A 17,540-nucleotide genomic window follows, 5' to 3' on the forward strand; every position below is an offset into this window, starting at 1 on the left:
AAAAATTCAAAGATTTCAATCAGCGTTTTCCATGCACTATTAGATTGGTATTGGATCATGATGATTCTGAACTGACACCACTGGAATTTAGTAATTTAAATTTATTGGGCAATGTTTTTATTTCGAAAATAATTTTGATTATTTTTCAAACAGTAAATAAAAAAGTTCTTATGTTTGCTGTAAAGATTGGAATTGCAGATTGAAAGAAAATGCAATAATGAAACATCAAAAAGCAGAAGAGCAATGATGATTGAAAAAGAAAAAATCCCACAAGGTCTCAATGGGAGGGGAACGGTGTTGACCAAAATTCATAATTGGGAATTAGGATTAATTTGAAAACACTTTTGTACTTACAAGGCATGAGATAACTATGACGGCATGTACCATAATGCGTAGTAGTGGATATGCTCTATAAGGAGGTGAGATTCACATTCTTTGTAATTTTTACTCTCTGCGATTACCTGTAATTCATATTTAGGATTGTGACACGTAGCAATTAATAATCCAATGTTTATAATTAGAACCCAATTAAGAAATGAATATAATAAATTCTTAAAATTAAGCTTTAAGAAAATGTAAAAGACGAAATTAGGAAAAATATTAGGAATTCATTATATTCAACTTTTAATTGTAGCTCCAACCTTTGATATTGTATGCCTAATAATTGATGGCTTCAGTCTTTGTAGTCTTAGCTCATGCAGTAGAAAAGAACAACCCAATTTCTTTTTCATGGAACAATCCAGCCTCATAATTTCGGTTTCACAGATATACATCCTTCCTATGTTTTTTTTTTTCAGGAACATTTTTACCACTAGCTAGCAGCAAAAAGAGTTTTTTCACCGAAAATGATAAATTGTTAGGGATAATATTGGGTGCACAACTATGAACAGAGAAGAACATAAGCAAAACACATAAAAAAGATTTTAACGTGGTTTGGCAAAACTCTGCCTACGTCCATCGAGAAAAAAGAAGTTTTACTATTTCCAGGAAACCACACATCACTCTTACACCCACAAAGGTGCTATCCTTTCGGTTTCATAGATATACATCATTCCCATGTTTTTGATTTTCAGGAACATTTTTGCCACTAGATAGCAGCAAAAATGAGTTTCTTCACCGAAAAGTCCTTTGTTGTCCTGCTGGGACATCTTACAATCTCTGATCAGGTAGGTTCCGAAATGTCTTCATCCTCTGTCGTCTTCGGACATCTTACAATCCAAAGAAGTCTATCATGATCAACATATGAAGAATGGCATTCATCGTCACCCTCTATTTTGACAATTAAAAATAGTCACTCCTTTGCTGTATGTTAAGCCAGAAAGTCATACAAGACAAACAAAGATTTAGTTTAATTTTCAGAGCTAGCAATTTACTACTCCAATCCAAATAGTTTGGCTTGCCAAGTAAAATATCGTGAATGGCTTCTACTTCAACTTAAGCTGCAAAAGTGCCTAGCTTCCACCTTCACATGCAAAGGCCCAATAGAGACCATCTCTGTATGCCAAAACTTCCGCAACCTCATCACAGCAATTATAGGATTCATCTGTCCAATTACTGTCATTTTCTGCTTTTTCATATCCATGGACGTGGAATAGGTTCCTTCAAGAAATGAAAAAAACCAAAACTTACAAAAAAAAAAAAAACCACTTTTTTCCGGTTTTTGGCCAGGAAGAATTGAAGTTAACTTTTGGAAAACGAAATCGATACCTGGAAGACCTGCGGCTGTTTTCATGGCCTTTTGCATTTCTCTGTTACCATGTACGTCAACCTTCACCACCATTTTCTGTAAAAAAAATACTATCCATGATCAGAGGAAATTCACTAATTAAAACAGGAAAAAGAAAATCTCTGGTGCAATCAATTAAGACTCCTGGAAGAAGTGGTTTGAAGTACGTATGAACTGAAATATAGAAAAGTTATTAACTAAACGATGTATCTCAACTGGATTTAGGTCGAATTAAGAGGCAAACGAAGCAATAACCTTCATTTCTATCTGGATTTCCAGGTATTTGACCAGGAAAAGAAGAAAACAGGGAAGGATCTCAAAACTCGAAATAGAGAAGAAGAAAACAAAAAGAGAATTGCGCACTAAGCAATGTCTCTTTGCAATTAGAAAGGAAGATCTCTATCCCAAATTTATAAAGAAACAGAGTACGCTTTTTAATGCATCATCGGATTTTCCAGCAGGGGATGGTGGGATTATCCAGCTGGGATGTGGGAGGGTTTAAATGCGATTATTGTGTCATTTCACTTTAATGAAGGTAATATGAACATTTCAATTATGAATTAACAAAAGCTTAGATGGAATATTAAGAGTGTATAACTTGTAATTTTAAAAATATGCAATCTGTAATTTAAAACACTAAAATGTGCAATTCAAAATTTAAGCCCCACTAAAACATGCAACCTATTAAAAAAAAAACAAATAATATAGAGAAAAAGTGACGGTATAAAATCAAATAAAATGAAAAGAAAAAAAAAATAGAAAAAGAGAACTAATGAGAGAGAATACGTGATTGTGGAGGAGATAGAATTTCGTTTGAGAAAAAGTTTTTTAATTTATAAGTGAGAAATGTTTATTAATATTATTTGAGTTATAATTTAAATATTTGAATTTAAATTACAATGACACTTTAACTTAAATTCTCTTGATATTAATAACCAAAAAAAAAACCTCTCTTGATATCGATTAGAAATCAGATCAATTGAGAATATAGTTAGTTTGGATTTGAATTTAGAAGTTATTATTTACAGAGATCTAAGAAAGGAAAAAAAAAACTCTTAATTTTAAGCTTTGTCAAGTTTTTCCTTTGAAGTCCGAATGTGAAGAAGAATTGAAAGAGATAAGAAGAAGAAATATACAGGACGGAAGAAACAACTTACAATGACACCATGGGTTAGCAGCATTGGCAGCATTGGTTGCCTTGGGAAGTTCAAATTGTCACAAGGATAGCATTCATCCCCAATCATTGTCTGCCCTCCCTTTTTTATCAGGAACAAATTCACCGCTCTCAGGTACCCAACTGAAGTAATTTGGTATCGTCCAGAACCAACATACCACGGAGGATTTGGGTTCAAATGTTTTACCTCAATGGTATCCCCTCCCTCCAATGGAACCCCGAACCAATCAAATCCTTTGAATTCATGAAACAATTCAATGCGATCACCTGGAAAGTTAGATCCAATGATGCCGTTGATTTTTAGGCGGATTTTATACTTGGTTTTGTTACCTTTTTTGTGGATACAAACTGTAATGTCCACGTAGAGACAACTTGGCCACCAAGACTCAATTCTTTGATAATAATGACAATGTTCCCTAACGTCATAGATGCAAACACGCATAACCAACCTGCTACTGCTACTGATATCATCATCTTTAGGGATCAGGAAATATCTAGAACCTTCCTGATCAGCAATCCTTTGTTGCAATGGTACCCCAAACGGTCTCTTATTTTCAAGAATATCTTTGAGAGGTGGTTCCTGCAATTTAGAGGAAAGGAGAAGAAACAATCAATTAAGAAATACCATTAATTAATTATATCAATATGAAAATAATAAACTATATCATTAATTAATTAATTAATTAATTAAGATATGTACATTCCTAACTGGAGGGTATCTATTCTATTACTATATAGAGGAGAAAATAAGTAAATTAAGGACCTGTAGGTAGTCTCGTGTCAGCCTCCAAGGATTTGGTAGTTTAACTACATAGCAGCTCATACCCGCTAACCCTCCAACTCTCTCTACCATTACACGACATGATTCAACCTCAATGAACTTCAAGTTTTTCAGATTCTGCATGCATGGTATGTTCTCAATCATTACGTTTACAAAACGAAATTTAATTAAATTAGGGGGCAGATTAGGTATGCTAAGTAGACTCTTGTATCCAGACGTCATGTTCACAATTGTTTTGGGAAGACACAATATTCTAGTGTCGCAAAAAAGATTTAACACCTCCAACTTGTTCAACAGTCCAGTATCATCAGGAAATGCTATAATCTTCATCCCCAAGGAGAGCTCAGTCAATTTTTGTAAGTCACCGATGGAACGAGGCAATTCTTTGAGTGAGTAGCAATCAACAAGATCAAGTTTCTGGAGAGAGCTCAACCAACCTAGACTGTACGGGAGTTCCTTAAGTGAACTACAATCCATAAGAAGAAACTGCTCAAGAGAACTCAATCTACATAAACTGTTTGGGAGTTTTCTAAGACTATGGCAAGAAGACAAGTTCAAGAAAACAAGCTGCTTCAGCTGCCCGATGGATTCATGCAAATTAACTAATTTTGAGCAATAAGAAAGATCCAACTTCTCCAATCGAGGAAATCCCGAGAAGTCAGGAGACTTAGACAGTACATCACAGTTGTTGAGTCTGAGAACTTCCAATTTTTTAAATAGCTGTCAAACATACAAAAATATGAATGAACGATGTTACCAATTGATAAGATTCAATAATATTCTCAAATGGAAAGCAAAATTCTTAGAGAGAATAAAACAAAAATACCACTAGCTTACATTATTTTGAGGCCATTTATTCCAAGCTTGTGTAAAGCTTCCTTCGCTTAACTCAAGTGCAACTAGACCCTCATGATAGAAATCAGCTGGAAGTTTTTTCAGAGGACAATGGTGCCAACTTAGCCATCTTAGCTGAGAAGGGAGACATTGAAAGTTCCCCTTCAAGTTTGCTCCATCAACTTTTAGCAATCTTAGTTTATGCATCTTCTCAAAGGGTTTGATACTCAAACATCTATCGTTAGAACACCAAAATTTACACATGATACCTTCAACAATTTCATTCTCCTACATGAAAGGAAAAATAGCATAAATGATTATACAAATAAAATGTAGAGGTTTGAAAATGTAATTATTTATGTAATGCATTTTTTAGCATTTTGTCACTTTGAGTAGCTTTTACCTTATATCCGTTCATGATATTATCATGAGACCATAATCGGCTATGGCAATTAGGAGTCTCAGGCCTTTCATTGTAGGCAATTCTCCTTCCCATATCTCTAATCTGGTCATGCATCCACAAAGTTTCAGTTTTCCTTTCATTGTTTGACATTTGAATCCTTAAGAGGGATTTTCTCTTCAAAACTCCCAAACGGCTTCTAGGATGAAAGCCACAAGTTTCCCATATGGAAATTACAGTTTCCACCTCCCATCCTATGAAAAAACATGCAGCATCGAGAAACATGAATTTTTCAATATCATGCAAATTATCAAAGCTTGTCTTCAACTTTTCATAAACAGCATCATGAGGAAGTTGTCGTAATATCCGAAGTTTGGATTCCCATTCTTCTTTATCTTCTACCATAGATAAATCACAACCAATAACCTCTAGGGCTAAGGGCAACCCTCCTGTGGTGGCTACTATTTTAACTGAAAGATCTTTATAATCATCGGGAGGTTGGTTTGTTGAAAATGCATTTAAACTGAAGAGTCGAAGACTCTGTTGATCTTCAAATTCCTTAGGCTCAAATATATCTCTACAACTTTCATGAACTCCACCAAGAACACCTTGATCTCTAGTTGTTACAATTATCCTAGTTCCAGAACCAAACCATTTGAGATCACAAGCCAAGGCATCTATTTGTGTACGATCACCCACATCATCAAGAACGAGCAGAGTTTTCATATTCTGAAACATTTCTTTGATCAATCTCGATCCTTCTTGAGAGCTGCATATTTTTGTTTCTGTGCGAGAGATACTATAAAGAAGTTCCTTCTGCAAACAAACAATGCCATTGGCTATGGATGCTTTCTCCCTAACATCTCCAATAAAAATACTATTGCTAAAATTTTTAGAGATGTAATTGTACACTGCTGCTGCAATGGTAGTCTTCCCTATGCCACCTGGACCACATATCCCTATAACCTGAACATCCTCGGAGCCAACATTTGATGTATCTGACAAAAGAGATAACACGGATTTTACGCGAGTTTCTAGTCGAACATTTGATGTATCTGACAAAAGAGATAACACGGATTTTACGCGAGCTTCTAGTCCAACAGGGTTTTTGACATTAATCAAAGGAGCATTACTATTCAGTCGAATCAAAGTTTCTTGAACAATGTCCTCAACCAACTTTGATTCATTATCCCTGCAATTAGTAGAGACGGAAATCAAGACTCACAAAAGAGCTAGAAGTGAAGCTCCAAGCCTAAAGTAACATCTAAACTAGATAAAGTTTTCTTGGGGGTTAGAAATTTTTGATCAAGACATATTTCTTTTCACTGCTATGATACTAGAAACTCGTGAATGATTAAAAAAATGACCTTAAAATACAAGACAAAACATATACGTAATGCTAGCTTTTTAACTTGAGAAACAAATTAGACTAACTTGTAGTTGAAAACCCATCCACTCTTATCTCCAATTGCTCGCAAAGTTTCTTTCCATCTCTGTAGAGTTTGAGACGCCTCCTTTGTATGTCTTTGAGGTGAAATCTCAAAACATCCAGTTTGATTTTTGACGTTAGATGTGTTAACTTTGAAGAAGATGGGAAAAATGATCTGACCATCAGTTGTATGACATTCCAAAATATGAGTGAGCTCCCTGAGGCACCAGCTGCTTTCTGTGTATCTTTCACTTAGCACAGCAATGGAAAGCTTGGAGTTTTTTATTGCTCTGAGAAGTGCCGGTCCAATATCTTCTCCTTTCCATAGATCTTCGCTGTCGATGAAAGCATGGATTCCCCGATGCTTTAAAGCCTTGTGAAGGTGTGCAACAAAGGAATTACGGGTGTCTTCACCTCTGAAGTTGATGAAGACATCATAATTTGAAGATCCAACTTGGAGCTCCATAAAGGTTTGTAGGTGTAGATAGATAAGATCCTGGATTTGTTAATGAAGGAAGAAGAAGTTCTATCGGTAGGAGAATTGAGTTACATACAGACAGACGATTGATGCGAGAAGAATGCTGCTTCGTTCTCTGCTTCCGCTACTAAAATGAAATAAGATGAGAAAATGTTATTGGCGAGTTTGCGATTGCAGTTATTTACTTATAGTTATACTCTGGCACTTTCCATAGCCCGATTTCCACGCACAAGACAAGGAGGTGCAATGAAGTCGTCCCGATCTTTCTCAGCAGATGCAATATAAATTTTCAAATCCGATTCTTGCCAGCACTCCCACCTACTACACGCATTGATCTTATCGTCTCGTCTTTTTTTTTTTTTTTTTTTAACAGTAACGAGACTTTTTTTAACACATTGAATATTTTTTATAGAGACATCAACACCTGCTCAGTTTGTCGGAACTTGCTTCAGTGAATGCTTGTCACCGTCAAGCGAGAAAATTCAGATCATCGGACCAAAATCTCGACCTTAAATTTGGAATTCGATAGTCCGAAATTTTATTTGACGTCATGAGTGGAGTATCTTTTGCCTTGCTTAGGATAAACTTCTTAAAATATTCTCATTTTTATAATTAGAAAAAGTTTAAAGGTTTCCAGCCATCAGCTTTTCCATGCACTATTAGATTGATATTGGATCATGATCATTCTCAACCGTCAACCGACACCAATGGGATTCAGTTATTTAATTTTATTTGACAGTTCATTAGGTGTTTTTTTTTAAATATTAAAAATAATTTTGATTATTTTTATTCAGTAACATTTTTTAGGCATTTAATAACAGAGTTTTCACGTTTGTTGTAAAGACTTGAGTTAAAGATTGAGAGAAAATACAATAATGAGATATCAAGAAGTAGGAGAGCAAGACGATTGGGAGAGCAAAAGTCCCACAAGGACTCAATGGGAGGAAACCTGTCGACCAAAATTCAATATTGGCAATTAGGACTAATTTGAAAACACTTTTGTAGTTTACCAAGCAGGAAGCAACTAAGAAATATGTTATTAAATGCCTACTAAATGTCACTCTTAAAAAATAATCAAAATTAGTTTTAATATTCTTTTAAGGAAAAATACTTGGTGAGTTGTCAAATAAATTTAAATTACTGAGTCCCATTGGCATTGGATGATTGAAAATGAGCATAATCCAATACCAATCTAAGAGGGCATGGATTGTATAGGAAATTAACCCAATGGTCACATTAGTCACCGTCTGTTTAAGTGATCGTAAAGAGTTAGCCTACATTGAAGAGAAAACCCAAATGAGCTCTGATTGAGTTGGGCCAGGTGTGTTGGGTCAACCTAGACCCAACCCTACCCTCAGGACCTAAACCCCAAAACTGTACTCAACCATGTCAAGGTTCATAAGCCCCAAATTGAAACCCTACCTAGTCAGGGTTGTTCTAAGCCTGAACCACCACGATTTAACCTAATAGACTCGAATTAGCCTTGTTTCACCCTAACCCAACCTTGATTTTAACCATGAAAATAAAACAAAATGCATGGGTTGGAGACACTAACGAGATTTGAACTTTTAACTTGATCATATAATTATCGAACTTGACTTATTTATAATTTTAATTTGACAAATAACAAAGAATTGAGCAAAGTCGACTTGACTAAACCTGAATTCTATACAACCCTACCAAGGCAATTATTTTATAACTTAAACCTGTCTTTTGGGTTAAAATGGTAGGGCCAGGCACGCGTGCTTGGATTGGGTTTGTGTCGGTTCAGGCTATAGGATTTTATTGATCCCTACCCAGAACATAAAACTTTAGATTTACGAAAGTATTTCTTGTAGGTAATAAAGCAGATGGTGCATCATTGTCTACACTAATGATGGACGGTAGGTGTGCGTGTTAAAAAAAAGAGATATTTTGATAAATGCTATCATCACTACTTTTTTGGTAGTCTCATCAATGATACTGACATCTTAGAATAATCTGAGTTTTATAATTGAAAAGAATTAATGTTACAGATCCCAAAAAAAAGGAAAATCAATGCTTTCCATCAGATTTAACACCCTTGGATTGGTATTGATCATGATGTCACTCAATCGAAAGCAATAGGATTTATGTAAAACCGTTGCAGTGTAGTTGGGCTGATAAAATCAAAACCCCTTAGTAGATAGGTTGTGGGTTCATTCCACCTAAAGAGATAATATTTCCATCTCTAATATATAAAAATTGTCATTCCAAAAAAAAAAGTAAATAAATAATTCTACATAGCTTTCAATTGTACTTACCCTTTGAAGGATTTCTCAGTTGGTAATGATTGGCACATCATGGGTTTGGACACACCATCTCAACGCATAATAGTTCCCACACCTAATATAAAGTTATCAATTTCAAAAGAAGAAAAAGAAGAAGAAACACTTATTCAAAAAGAGAAGCTGTAGGTTCCCACCCCCACCCCCGGTTCAAAATTGAGGTGTGTCCAAGACAATTTTACGCGTGTCTTGATTGCATCCTCAAATGATAGCTTTTAACATATAATTTAAATAAAAGGAGAGGACTTTGTCCTTAGTTTCGAACATGATTCGAACTCTTGATCTCATATTATGTGACATTACTTTTGTTAACTGAACAGCCACTCGAGGCTGGAAGCTACTAGTTCATATGCACACAAATAACAATTGCGACGGATCATAGAGAGGGGGAGAGAGAGAGAGATACTTACTACTCCGACCTTGGACTTAACCAGTCATATATGGTCGAGGGGAAAGGTAACCGAGGAAAACTCAACTGGATGAAGGTCCACACCCATTGTTCCCGACCTAATAGTTGTCTTACTGTCTTAGCTTCATTAATGCCCTGATGCGCGTGCCCTTTATTAGGGATTGCTTTGTACCCCAATATGTCTTTGCCGAGAAGTGTCTATCGAACACTTGTTCTCAGTATGACTCCCTTAACCGGTAAAGGGTTGTGTCTAGAAGTGAATTCCAGAAAGTCATTCTTCTGGTCACTTGGGCAAACCAAAACCAGATTACCTATGGTTTAGACGGTTCGAACCAATTCAGAGGTCTATGAAATTATTTGGCATTACAATTCTCAAAGCCCCAAGCCTGCAAATCCTTGGGGGCTATACTTATCTCTTATGCACTTTTGGAAATGCTTGTATATAATGGAAGAAGTCTATGATTTGCAGCATCTGATTTTACATTCACTCTGCAACAAATCTGATTGCAACTCTTGTTGTACCATATGTTATAATATTCATTTGGACCTCAGTTGATAGGCATCTTTATTGCAACTTCTAAAACCACGGCCATCTAATTCTCCCCTGATCTCAATTGAAATGTGTTTCTGGAAAAAATTTAGAAAAATTGTATGTGGTGTCTTCTGTAAGGGTTGATGGTTCGAATGGGGACTGAAATCCGTTGACGATGGTAAATATAAATCTGAAGGAGGTGATGCCTTGCATGGTAATGAAGAACAACACATTAGAATCGTTTGGGTTTTTTTTTTAAGAGAAAAACTGAATGAGAAAAAATTGGACCAACTATAGTATCTTTTAAAATCTTCACTTCCCAAGCGACCGCCCGGCCGCGCGGGAAGAAGAACGAATTAGACGCATGGAAGCAACGCCAAAACCAGGCGCCGATTGTTTTCGCCGCCCCTTGGATTCTTTTGGTTCCGTCAAACTGGTCCAAGACCTGCGCCGGCCGATCCCGCTAGGATAATGTGAGGGTAATATGGTAAATGAGCTTAAAGATGTGCATGCTAAAGGGTAACAGCGTCACGTCAGAATAGGGGTGGCACTGAATTTACCCAAAAATTAAATAATAAATAGGCTAACGGTTGAGAAGTACTCGATCGTCCGTTTTACAGAATTGCGAAAATATTGTGATTTGAGTTCGACTTTATTATTGTGTAATTATTGTGCTGCGAACGGTTGAGATCGTGCTCGATCAGTGCAAAAATACTTTTAGTTTTCGAAAACGAACCGTAGATTTCGCTACAGGTGCTGAGCATTTCCAAGATTATTTGATTTGTAGTCCTTCGTGTACTTACACTCTCTAACATATTCAATATTTCAGCAGAGACATTAACACCTGCTGAGTTTCTCTTCCTCTCTATCTGTTTCTTTGCTTCGCTCATTAACTCGAGGGGACAAATGTTGTCAAAATCAGTGAATGATGGAATCGATACGTTCACGAAACTAAAGTAGTTGTCCCATAGATTCAGGAGTTGGCTTATGGAACTTATTAATGGCTTGGGTTTCTTCAAGTACTTAGAAGTTTTATAATTGTAAAAAATCAACTGTTCCATCAGCTTTTTTTCAACCTTGAATTGGTATTGGATCATGATGACTCTCAACCGACACCAATGATATGCAAGCAATTTTACCTAGCTTGAGAGAGAGAAAAACTTACAGCTCAAACTTTTGATATGATACAACTGGTCCGGAAAAGCAAAACCCCTGATAATTGACGGCTTCAGTCTTCATAGTCTTAGCTCATGCAGCAGAAAGGAACAACCCAATTTCTTTTTCATGGAACAATCCAGCCTCTTTCGGTTTCACAGATATGCATCCTTTCGATGCCTTTGGTTTTCAGGAACATTTTTGCCACTAGCTAGCAGCAAAAAAGAGTTTCTTCACCGAAAAGGATAAATTGCAGCAGCAAGATTTAGTCCGACGATCGCCATCATAATTCTCGTACTGAGTAATTTTGTTCTGCTGCGTCTCACCCGCTTCATGAGTCATCTCGTCTACTTTGAATCTGATGTTCTGCGTCTCACCCATTTTATGAGTCATTTCCTCTTCATCCTCTTCCTCCGTAGGATGCGATACAATATCTTCATTGTCTGACAGCAACTCGGTTCTGCGTTTCACCTAAATCAAATGTCATCTCCTCTTCATTATCTGAAGTAATGTCTTGATCATCCTTTCTTGTCCTGGGACATCTTACAATCTGAAGAAACCTGTCATGATCACCATATGAAGAATGGCATTCATCGTCTGCACCCTCTTTTAACAGGAACAAATTCACTGCTCTCAGGCTGTACCCCATCAAATTCTGTGCGTATTCTCCTGTACGAACCCACCACGTAGGATTTGGGTTTAAACGGGTTACCTCAATGGTATCTCCGCCCTCCAGTGGAACCCCGAACCAATCAAATCCTTCGAATTCATGAATGAATTCTAGGTGACCACCTGGGCGGTTAGATTTGATGGTACCGCCAATTCCTAGGCGGACTTTATATTCGGTTTTGTTGTCTTTGCTGTGGATACAAGCAGCAACGTCCACACGGATACAACGTGGCGGCTCAGGTCCTGGCTGATAACGTAGGTCCCCAATTTGGTAGACGCCTAGAGAAACATGCATAACCAACCTGCTACTGCTACTGCTACTGCTACTGGTCTCATCAACTTTAGGGATGCAGAAATATCTAGAACCTGTCACCCAGCTACATCCACAGAAATTGGAAGAGGCCCAACTACTTCCAATGTTTATAGTGCATTACTGTTGAGATATAGATATTGGACAGCTGTAAATGGGTTGTAAGTTGTAACCGTATTTCCTATAAAGTATGTAACAGCTATAGTTGGAATAGATAGAAATACAATATTCCTTTATATTTCTAAGATGGTATCCGAGCAAAGGTTGGTGTTATTAAACCAAACCCAAAGTATGCTTTAACGGTTTCCACCATTCCTTGTGAGCCACGAGGTGAAAGAAGCTTTGGCCATCCCCCTGGCCGCAATGAAGGAGGAGATGGATGCATTAGAGCAAAATGCTACTTGGACTTGGTTCCTAAGACCCGATATGAATATTGTTAGCCGTAAATGGATTTTAAATCAAAATTGAATGCCGATGGCTCATTAGAAAGGCTAAAAGCCCGCAGGGCAAGAGGATTCACAACAAGAAGGGATTGATTTCTTTGAGACATTCAACCGGTATAAAACCTAGTTCGATCGCCTTGTGTTGAGTATTGCGAAGTGTTGAAATGGACGATCGTCAACTAGATGTAAAAAATGCTTTCTACAGGTTTTGTCAACACCAGCATAGACTCAACCACCGGTTGTTGATACAACACAGCCCAAAGCGTTGTCAACTTCACAAATCTTTATACGGCGCAGCACCACGGGCGGTTTGATAGATTTAGCACACTGCTGGATTTGGTTTGTTTGTTGTCCTTTGACACGCATTGTTCATCTATCGTGCAAATGGGAACCTGTACCTACTCAGCGAGACATAGTGTAACGAGGAATGACTCGGCCTCGGATTATTACCGCTGGACGCCTTGCAATTAAAGACTTGGGTAGTTTGCATTACCGGGATCCAAGTATCTAATACCATGATGGGCTTTTGTCACAAGAAAAATATGCAAGGGATTTGTACACCCGCCCTAGAAGATGCCAAACCCAGCCACACCATGGTGGCTCGCCTCTAGTCACACAACACCGATGACACGAGTGGAGGAGGCTCAATACCCACCAGACAAGACCGGACTATCTTATGCGGTAAACGGCAAGATGCATAGTCCAACACAAGCGAGATGCTCAAGCGACTCGCAGTTAAAGGGACCAACTATGGTCTCGATCACAAAGGAGCCACAAATATGGTCGAGCGGGCCCCACGCCGGCAACAACGGGATGATCGGGTAGCAATGACCTGGAGTGCAAGAAACAACCGCAAGACGAAGAACCAGGCACCACACGCGAGCACGGGCAACCCACGGGACACGGGATTTCTCAAATCACCAGCCATCTATGTGATAATATGAGTGCACATATGACCATAACCGCCACGGGACTAAACACAGAGTGGATTACATGTCGGGAGAAGGGGACGGACACAATAACGCGTGCCCAAATCACGGGGGAATTTTACAAACCCTCCCCGGAGTTTCAGACAGTGCAAACGGGACCGGCCAGTTTGAGGGGGGATGTTGAGATATAGATATTGTACAGCTGTAAATGGGTTGTAAGTTGTAACCGTATTTCCTATAAAGTATGTAACAGCTATAGTTGGAATAGATAGAAATACAATATTCTTTTATATTTCTAAGATTTACAACCTTCCTCAGCTGTCTTTTGTTGCAAAGGTACCCAAATCTGTCTCCTACTTTCAGTGCTAATGTCTCTGGGAATTGTTTCCTGTAATTTAGAAGAAAAGAAACAACCTGTGTGTTAGTCTGTCATCAATATGAAAATAATGAACTCTGATTAATTGGTATCGCTAGCTGTAGGGTAACTATATAGAGGAGAAGAGAAGTAAATTAAGGACCTGGTGGACTTGTGTCTGCCTCGAACAATTCGGTATTGTTACCACACAGCAACTTCTACCCAATTTGCTGATCAGTTCGTTGAATTCATCGCCGATGCTGCTCGTCTCGGGAAAGCCTCTAAATTTCTCTACCATTACATTATAAACTCCAATCTTAATAATCTTCAAGTTTTTCATATTGTATATGTATGGTATGCTCTCATGTGATCTTCCCTTGAAAATAAATCTAATTAAATGAGAGGGCAGCATAGGTATGCAAAGTAGCTTGATGCATCCAGAAAGATTTAAATCACGCAAAGACGTCATTGTCACCATTGACTTGGGAAGATGCACTAGTTGACGGTTATTGGAAAGATCCAACACTTCCAACTTCTTTAACAATACAATATCATAAGGGAGTGCTTCAATATTCATCCCTCTCACGGAGAGCTCGGTCAAAGTTTCTTTCAGATCACTGATGGAGCTGGGCAACTCTTTGACAGCGTCGCAATAAGAAAGTTCAAGTTTCTGGAGAGAATGTAGAGCACCAATGGAAATAGGCAAGTCTTTAAGTGAGTCGCAATTACCAAGATCAAGACTCTGGAGAGAACTCAATCTACCAATATTGTCTGGGAGTTCCACAAGTGAACTGCAACGCTCAAGAGAAAACTGCTGGAGAGAACTCAATCTACATAAACTGTTTGGGAGTTTTCTAAGACTACGGCAATTAGTCAAGTCCAGGAAAACAAGCTGCTTTAGCTCCCCGACAGATTCATGCAAATGAACCAATTCTGAGGAATCAGAAAGATCTAACTTCTCCAACCGAGGGAATCCCGAGAAGTCAGGAGACTCAGACAGATTACAGTACTTGAGTGTAAGAACTTTCAATTGTTGAAATGACTGTCAAATAAAAACAAAAAGATGAACGAAGATATTACTGATTATTAATTCATAACGTCAAATAATATCTCAAATGGAAAGCAAAATTCTTAAGAGAGAGTAAAACACAAATACCACTAGCTTACCTTATTTTGAGGCCACTTCTTCCAAGCTTCTATAAATCTTCCTTCGGTTAAATCGAGTGCAACTAGTTCTTCAAGATAGAAATCATCAGGTAGTTTTTCCAAGGGGCAATGTCGCCAACTTAGCCACCTTAACTGAGAAGGAAGACATTGAAAGTTTCCCTTTAAGATTGCTCTATTAACTTCTAGCAATCTTAGTTCGCGCATTTTCTCAAAGACTTCCATACAGAAACAAGCTTCTTTGAAATCCCAAAGGTCAGAGACAATACCTTCAGCAATTTCATTCCCCTACATGAAAGAAAAAGTTAGTCTAAATGTACAGGTTTGTTAATGTAGTACATGGTAGACTTAATGCAATTTCAGCATTTCATCAATTTGAGTTGGTATTACCTTACATCCCTTCATGATATTATCACGAGACCATAATCGGCTATGGTAATTAGGATTCTCAGGCCTTTGATTGTACGCAATTCTCCTTCCCATATCTCTAATTTGATCATGTATCCACAAAGTGTCATCCTCATGGTCATTACTTGGCATTTGAATCCTTAAGAGGGATTTTCTCTTCAGAACTTCCAAACGGCATATAGGCTCAAAGCCACAAGCTTCCCAAATGGGAATTATGGTTTTCATCTTCCAACCAATGAAAAAACAAGCAGCATCGAGAAACATGGATTTCTCGATATCATGTAAATCGTCGAAGGTTGTCTTCAACTTTTCATAAACAGTATCATCAGGAAGTTTTTCTAACATTCGAGATTTAGATTCCCAGACTTCTTTATCTTCTACCATAGATAAATCACAACCCAAAACCTCCAAAGCTAAAGGCAACCCTCCTGTGGTGCGTGCTATATTAACTGAAAGATCTTTATAACCCTTAGGAGGTTCTTCTGTTGAAAATGCATTCAAACAGAAGAGTTGAATACTCTCTTGTGTGTTCAATCCCCAAGGCTCAAATATCTGTCTACAATTTTTAGGAACTCCCCCAAGAACACTTTGATCTCTGGTTGTGACGATTATCTTGCTTCCAGAACCAAACCAGTTGAGATCTCGAGCCAATGCATCTAGTTGTGTACGATCACCCACGTCATCAAGAATGAGAAGAGTTTTCATATTCTGAAGCCTTGCTTTAATCAATCTCGATCCTTCTTGAAAACTGCATATTTTTGTTTCTGTGCGAAAGATACCATGAAGAAGTTCCTCTTGCAAACAAGCGGTGCCATTGGTTCGTGATGCCTTCTCTCTAACATCTCCAATAAAACAACTCTTGCTAAAAAGTTTAGCAATGCAGTTGTATACTACAGATGCAATGGTTGTTTTCCCCATGCCACCTTGACCACATATTCCTATAAATTGAACATCTCGAGAGCCAATGTTTGATGTATTCGATAAAAGAGATAACACAGATTCTACGCGAGATTCTAGTCCCACAGGATTTTTAATATTAATCAAAGGAACAATGTTCATTCGAATCCAAGTTTTTTGAACAATATTCTCAACCAACTTTGATTCATCATCCCTGCAATTGGTAAAAAGGGAAATCAAAACTCACAACACGGCTAGAAGTGAAACTCCAATCCTAAAATAACATCCGAACTAGACAAAGTTTCTTGGAGTTAGAAAATTTTCATCAGGACATATTTCTTTAATTAATATGATACTAAAACTTGTGAATGTTCAAAAAAGTGACCTTAACATACAAGATGAAATATAGACAGATTAGACTAACCCATTGTTGAAAACCCATCCACTTTTATCTCCAATAGCTCGCAAAGTTTGTTTCCATCTTTGCAAAGTTTCAGGCGCCTCCTTTCTGTGCCTTTTAGGTAAAATTTCAAAACATCCAGTTTGGTTTTTGACGTTGGATGTGTTAACCTTGAAGAAAATGGGGAAAATGATTTGACCATCAGCTTTATGACATTCCAAAATCTGAGTGAGCTCCCTGAGGCACCAGCCACTTTCTGTGTATCTTTCACTTAGGACAGCGATGGAAAGCTTGGAGTTTTTTATTGCTCTGAGAAGTGTTGCTCCAATATCTTCTCCTTTCCACAGATCTTCGCTGTCAATGAAAGCATGGATACCACGATGTTTTAAAGCCTTGTGAAGGTGTCCAACAAAGTTATTACGAGTGTCTTCACCTCTGAAACTGATAAACACTTCGTGGTTTGAAGATCCAACCTGAAGCTCCATAAAGGTAGCAGGTGTAGACAGATAAGATTTGAAGCGGTTAGAGAAAGGAAGAAGCTCTCAGTGTGAGAACTGAGTTATGTTGGTTTGAAGAGGACAGAGGATTGATGCGAAAAGAATGCCGCTTCTTCTCCTGTTCGCGCTACAGGTATTGCAACCAGGTCTGTAAAATGAAATTAATGAAATGCTATAGATCAGATTCCGATTATAATTATTTACTTATATTTTGGCACCGTCCATACCAGATTCACCGGCACTA

At 37.8% G+C, this 17,540-nt stretch overlaps 2 protein-coding genes across 2 annotated transcripts; both read right to left on the bottom strand.

Annotated features, from left to right (window-relative positions):
* Positions 1-2,399: 2,399 nt before the first annotated feature.
* On the bottom strand, positions 2,400-4,360 carry LOC149009010 (uncharacterized). The gene is made up of 2 exons (XM_089163385.1): positions 3,664-4,360; positions 2,400-3,480 (listed from the first exon to the last, which is right to left on the bottom strand). The coding sequence occupies exons 1-2, from the start codon at positions 4,156-4,158 to the stop codon at positions 2,788-2,790; spliced, it is 1,188 nt and encodes a 395-aa protein (XP_089019511.1). The 5' UTR covers positions 4,159-4,360; the 3' UTR covers positions 2,400-2,787.
* Positions 4,361-4,509: 149 nt separating this feature from the next.
* LOC149009011 (uncharacterized) lies at positions 4,510-17,457 on the bottom strand. The gene is made up of 9 exons (XM_089160925.1): positions 16,824-17,457; positions 15,485-16,613; positions 15,098-15,382; positions 14,094-14,972; positions 13,882-13,963; positions 11,673-12,259; positions 6,350-6,840; positions 4,919-6,107; positions 4,510-4,803 (listed from the first exon to the last, which is right to left on the bottom strand). Exons 1-9 carry the CDS (start codon positions 17,282-17,284, stop codon positions 4,510-4,512), a joined length of 5,397 nt encoding a protein of 1,798 aa, XP_089017051.1. The 5' UTR covers positions 17,285-17,457.
* Positions 17,458-17,540: the final 83 nt, after the last annotated feature.

The sequence above is a fragment of the Hakea prostrata genome, chromosome 7 (genome assembly GCF_041222555.1).
Source record: "Hakea prostrata isolate BN-2017 chromosome 7, UWA_Hpros_2, whole genome shotgun sequence".
In the NCBI taxonomy this organism is placed as follows: Eukaryota; Viridiplantae; Streptophyta; class Magnoliopsida; order Proteales; family Proteaceae; genus Hakea; species Hakea prostrata.

Excerpts from the sequence above, each read along its gene's own strand:
- LOC149009010 (XM_089163385.1), bottom strand. The coding sequence starts at position 4,158 with ATGGATTGTAGTTCACTTAAGGAACTCCCGTACAGTCTAGGTTGGTTG. Across the intron at positions 3,481-3,663 it reads TGACACGAGACTACCTACAG|GAACCACCTCTCAAAGATAT; the intron begins GTCCTTAATTTA and ends TCTAAATTGCAG.
- LOC149009011 (XM_089160925.1), bottom strand. The coding sequence starts at position 17,284 with ATGGAGCTTCAGGTTGGATCTTCAAACCACGAAGTGTTTATCAGTTTC. Across the intron at positions 15,383-15,484 it reads ATATCATGAAGGGATGTAAG|GGGAATGAAATTGCTGAAGG; the intron begins GTAATACCAACT and ends TCTTTCATGTAG. Across the intron at positions 14,973-15,097 it reads AGAAGTGGCCTCAAAATAAG|TCATTTCAACAATTGAAAGT; the intron begins GTAAGCTAGTGG and ends TTTATTTGACAG.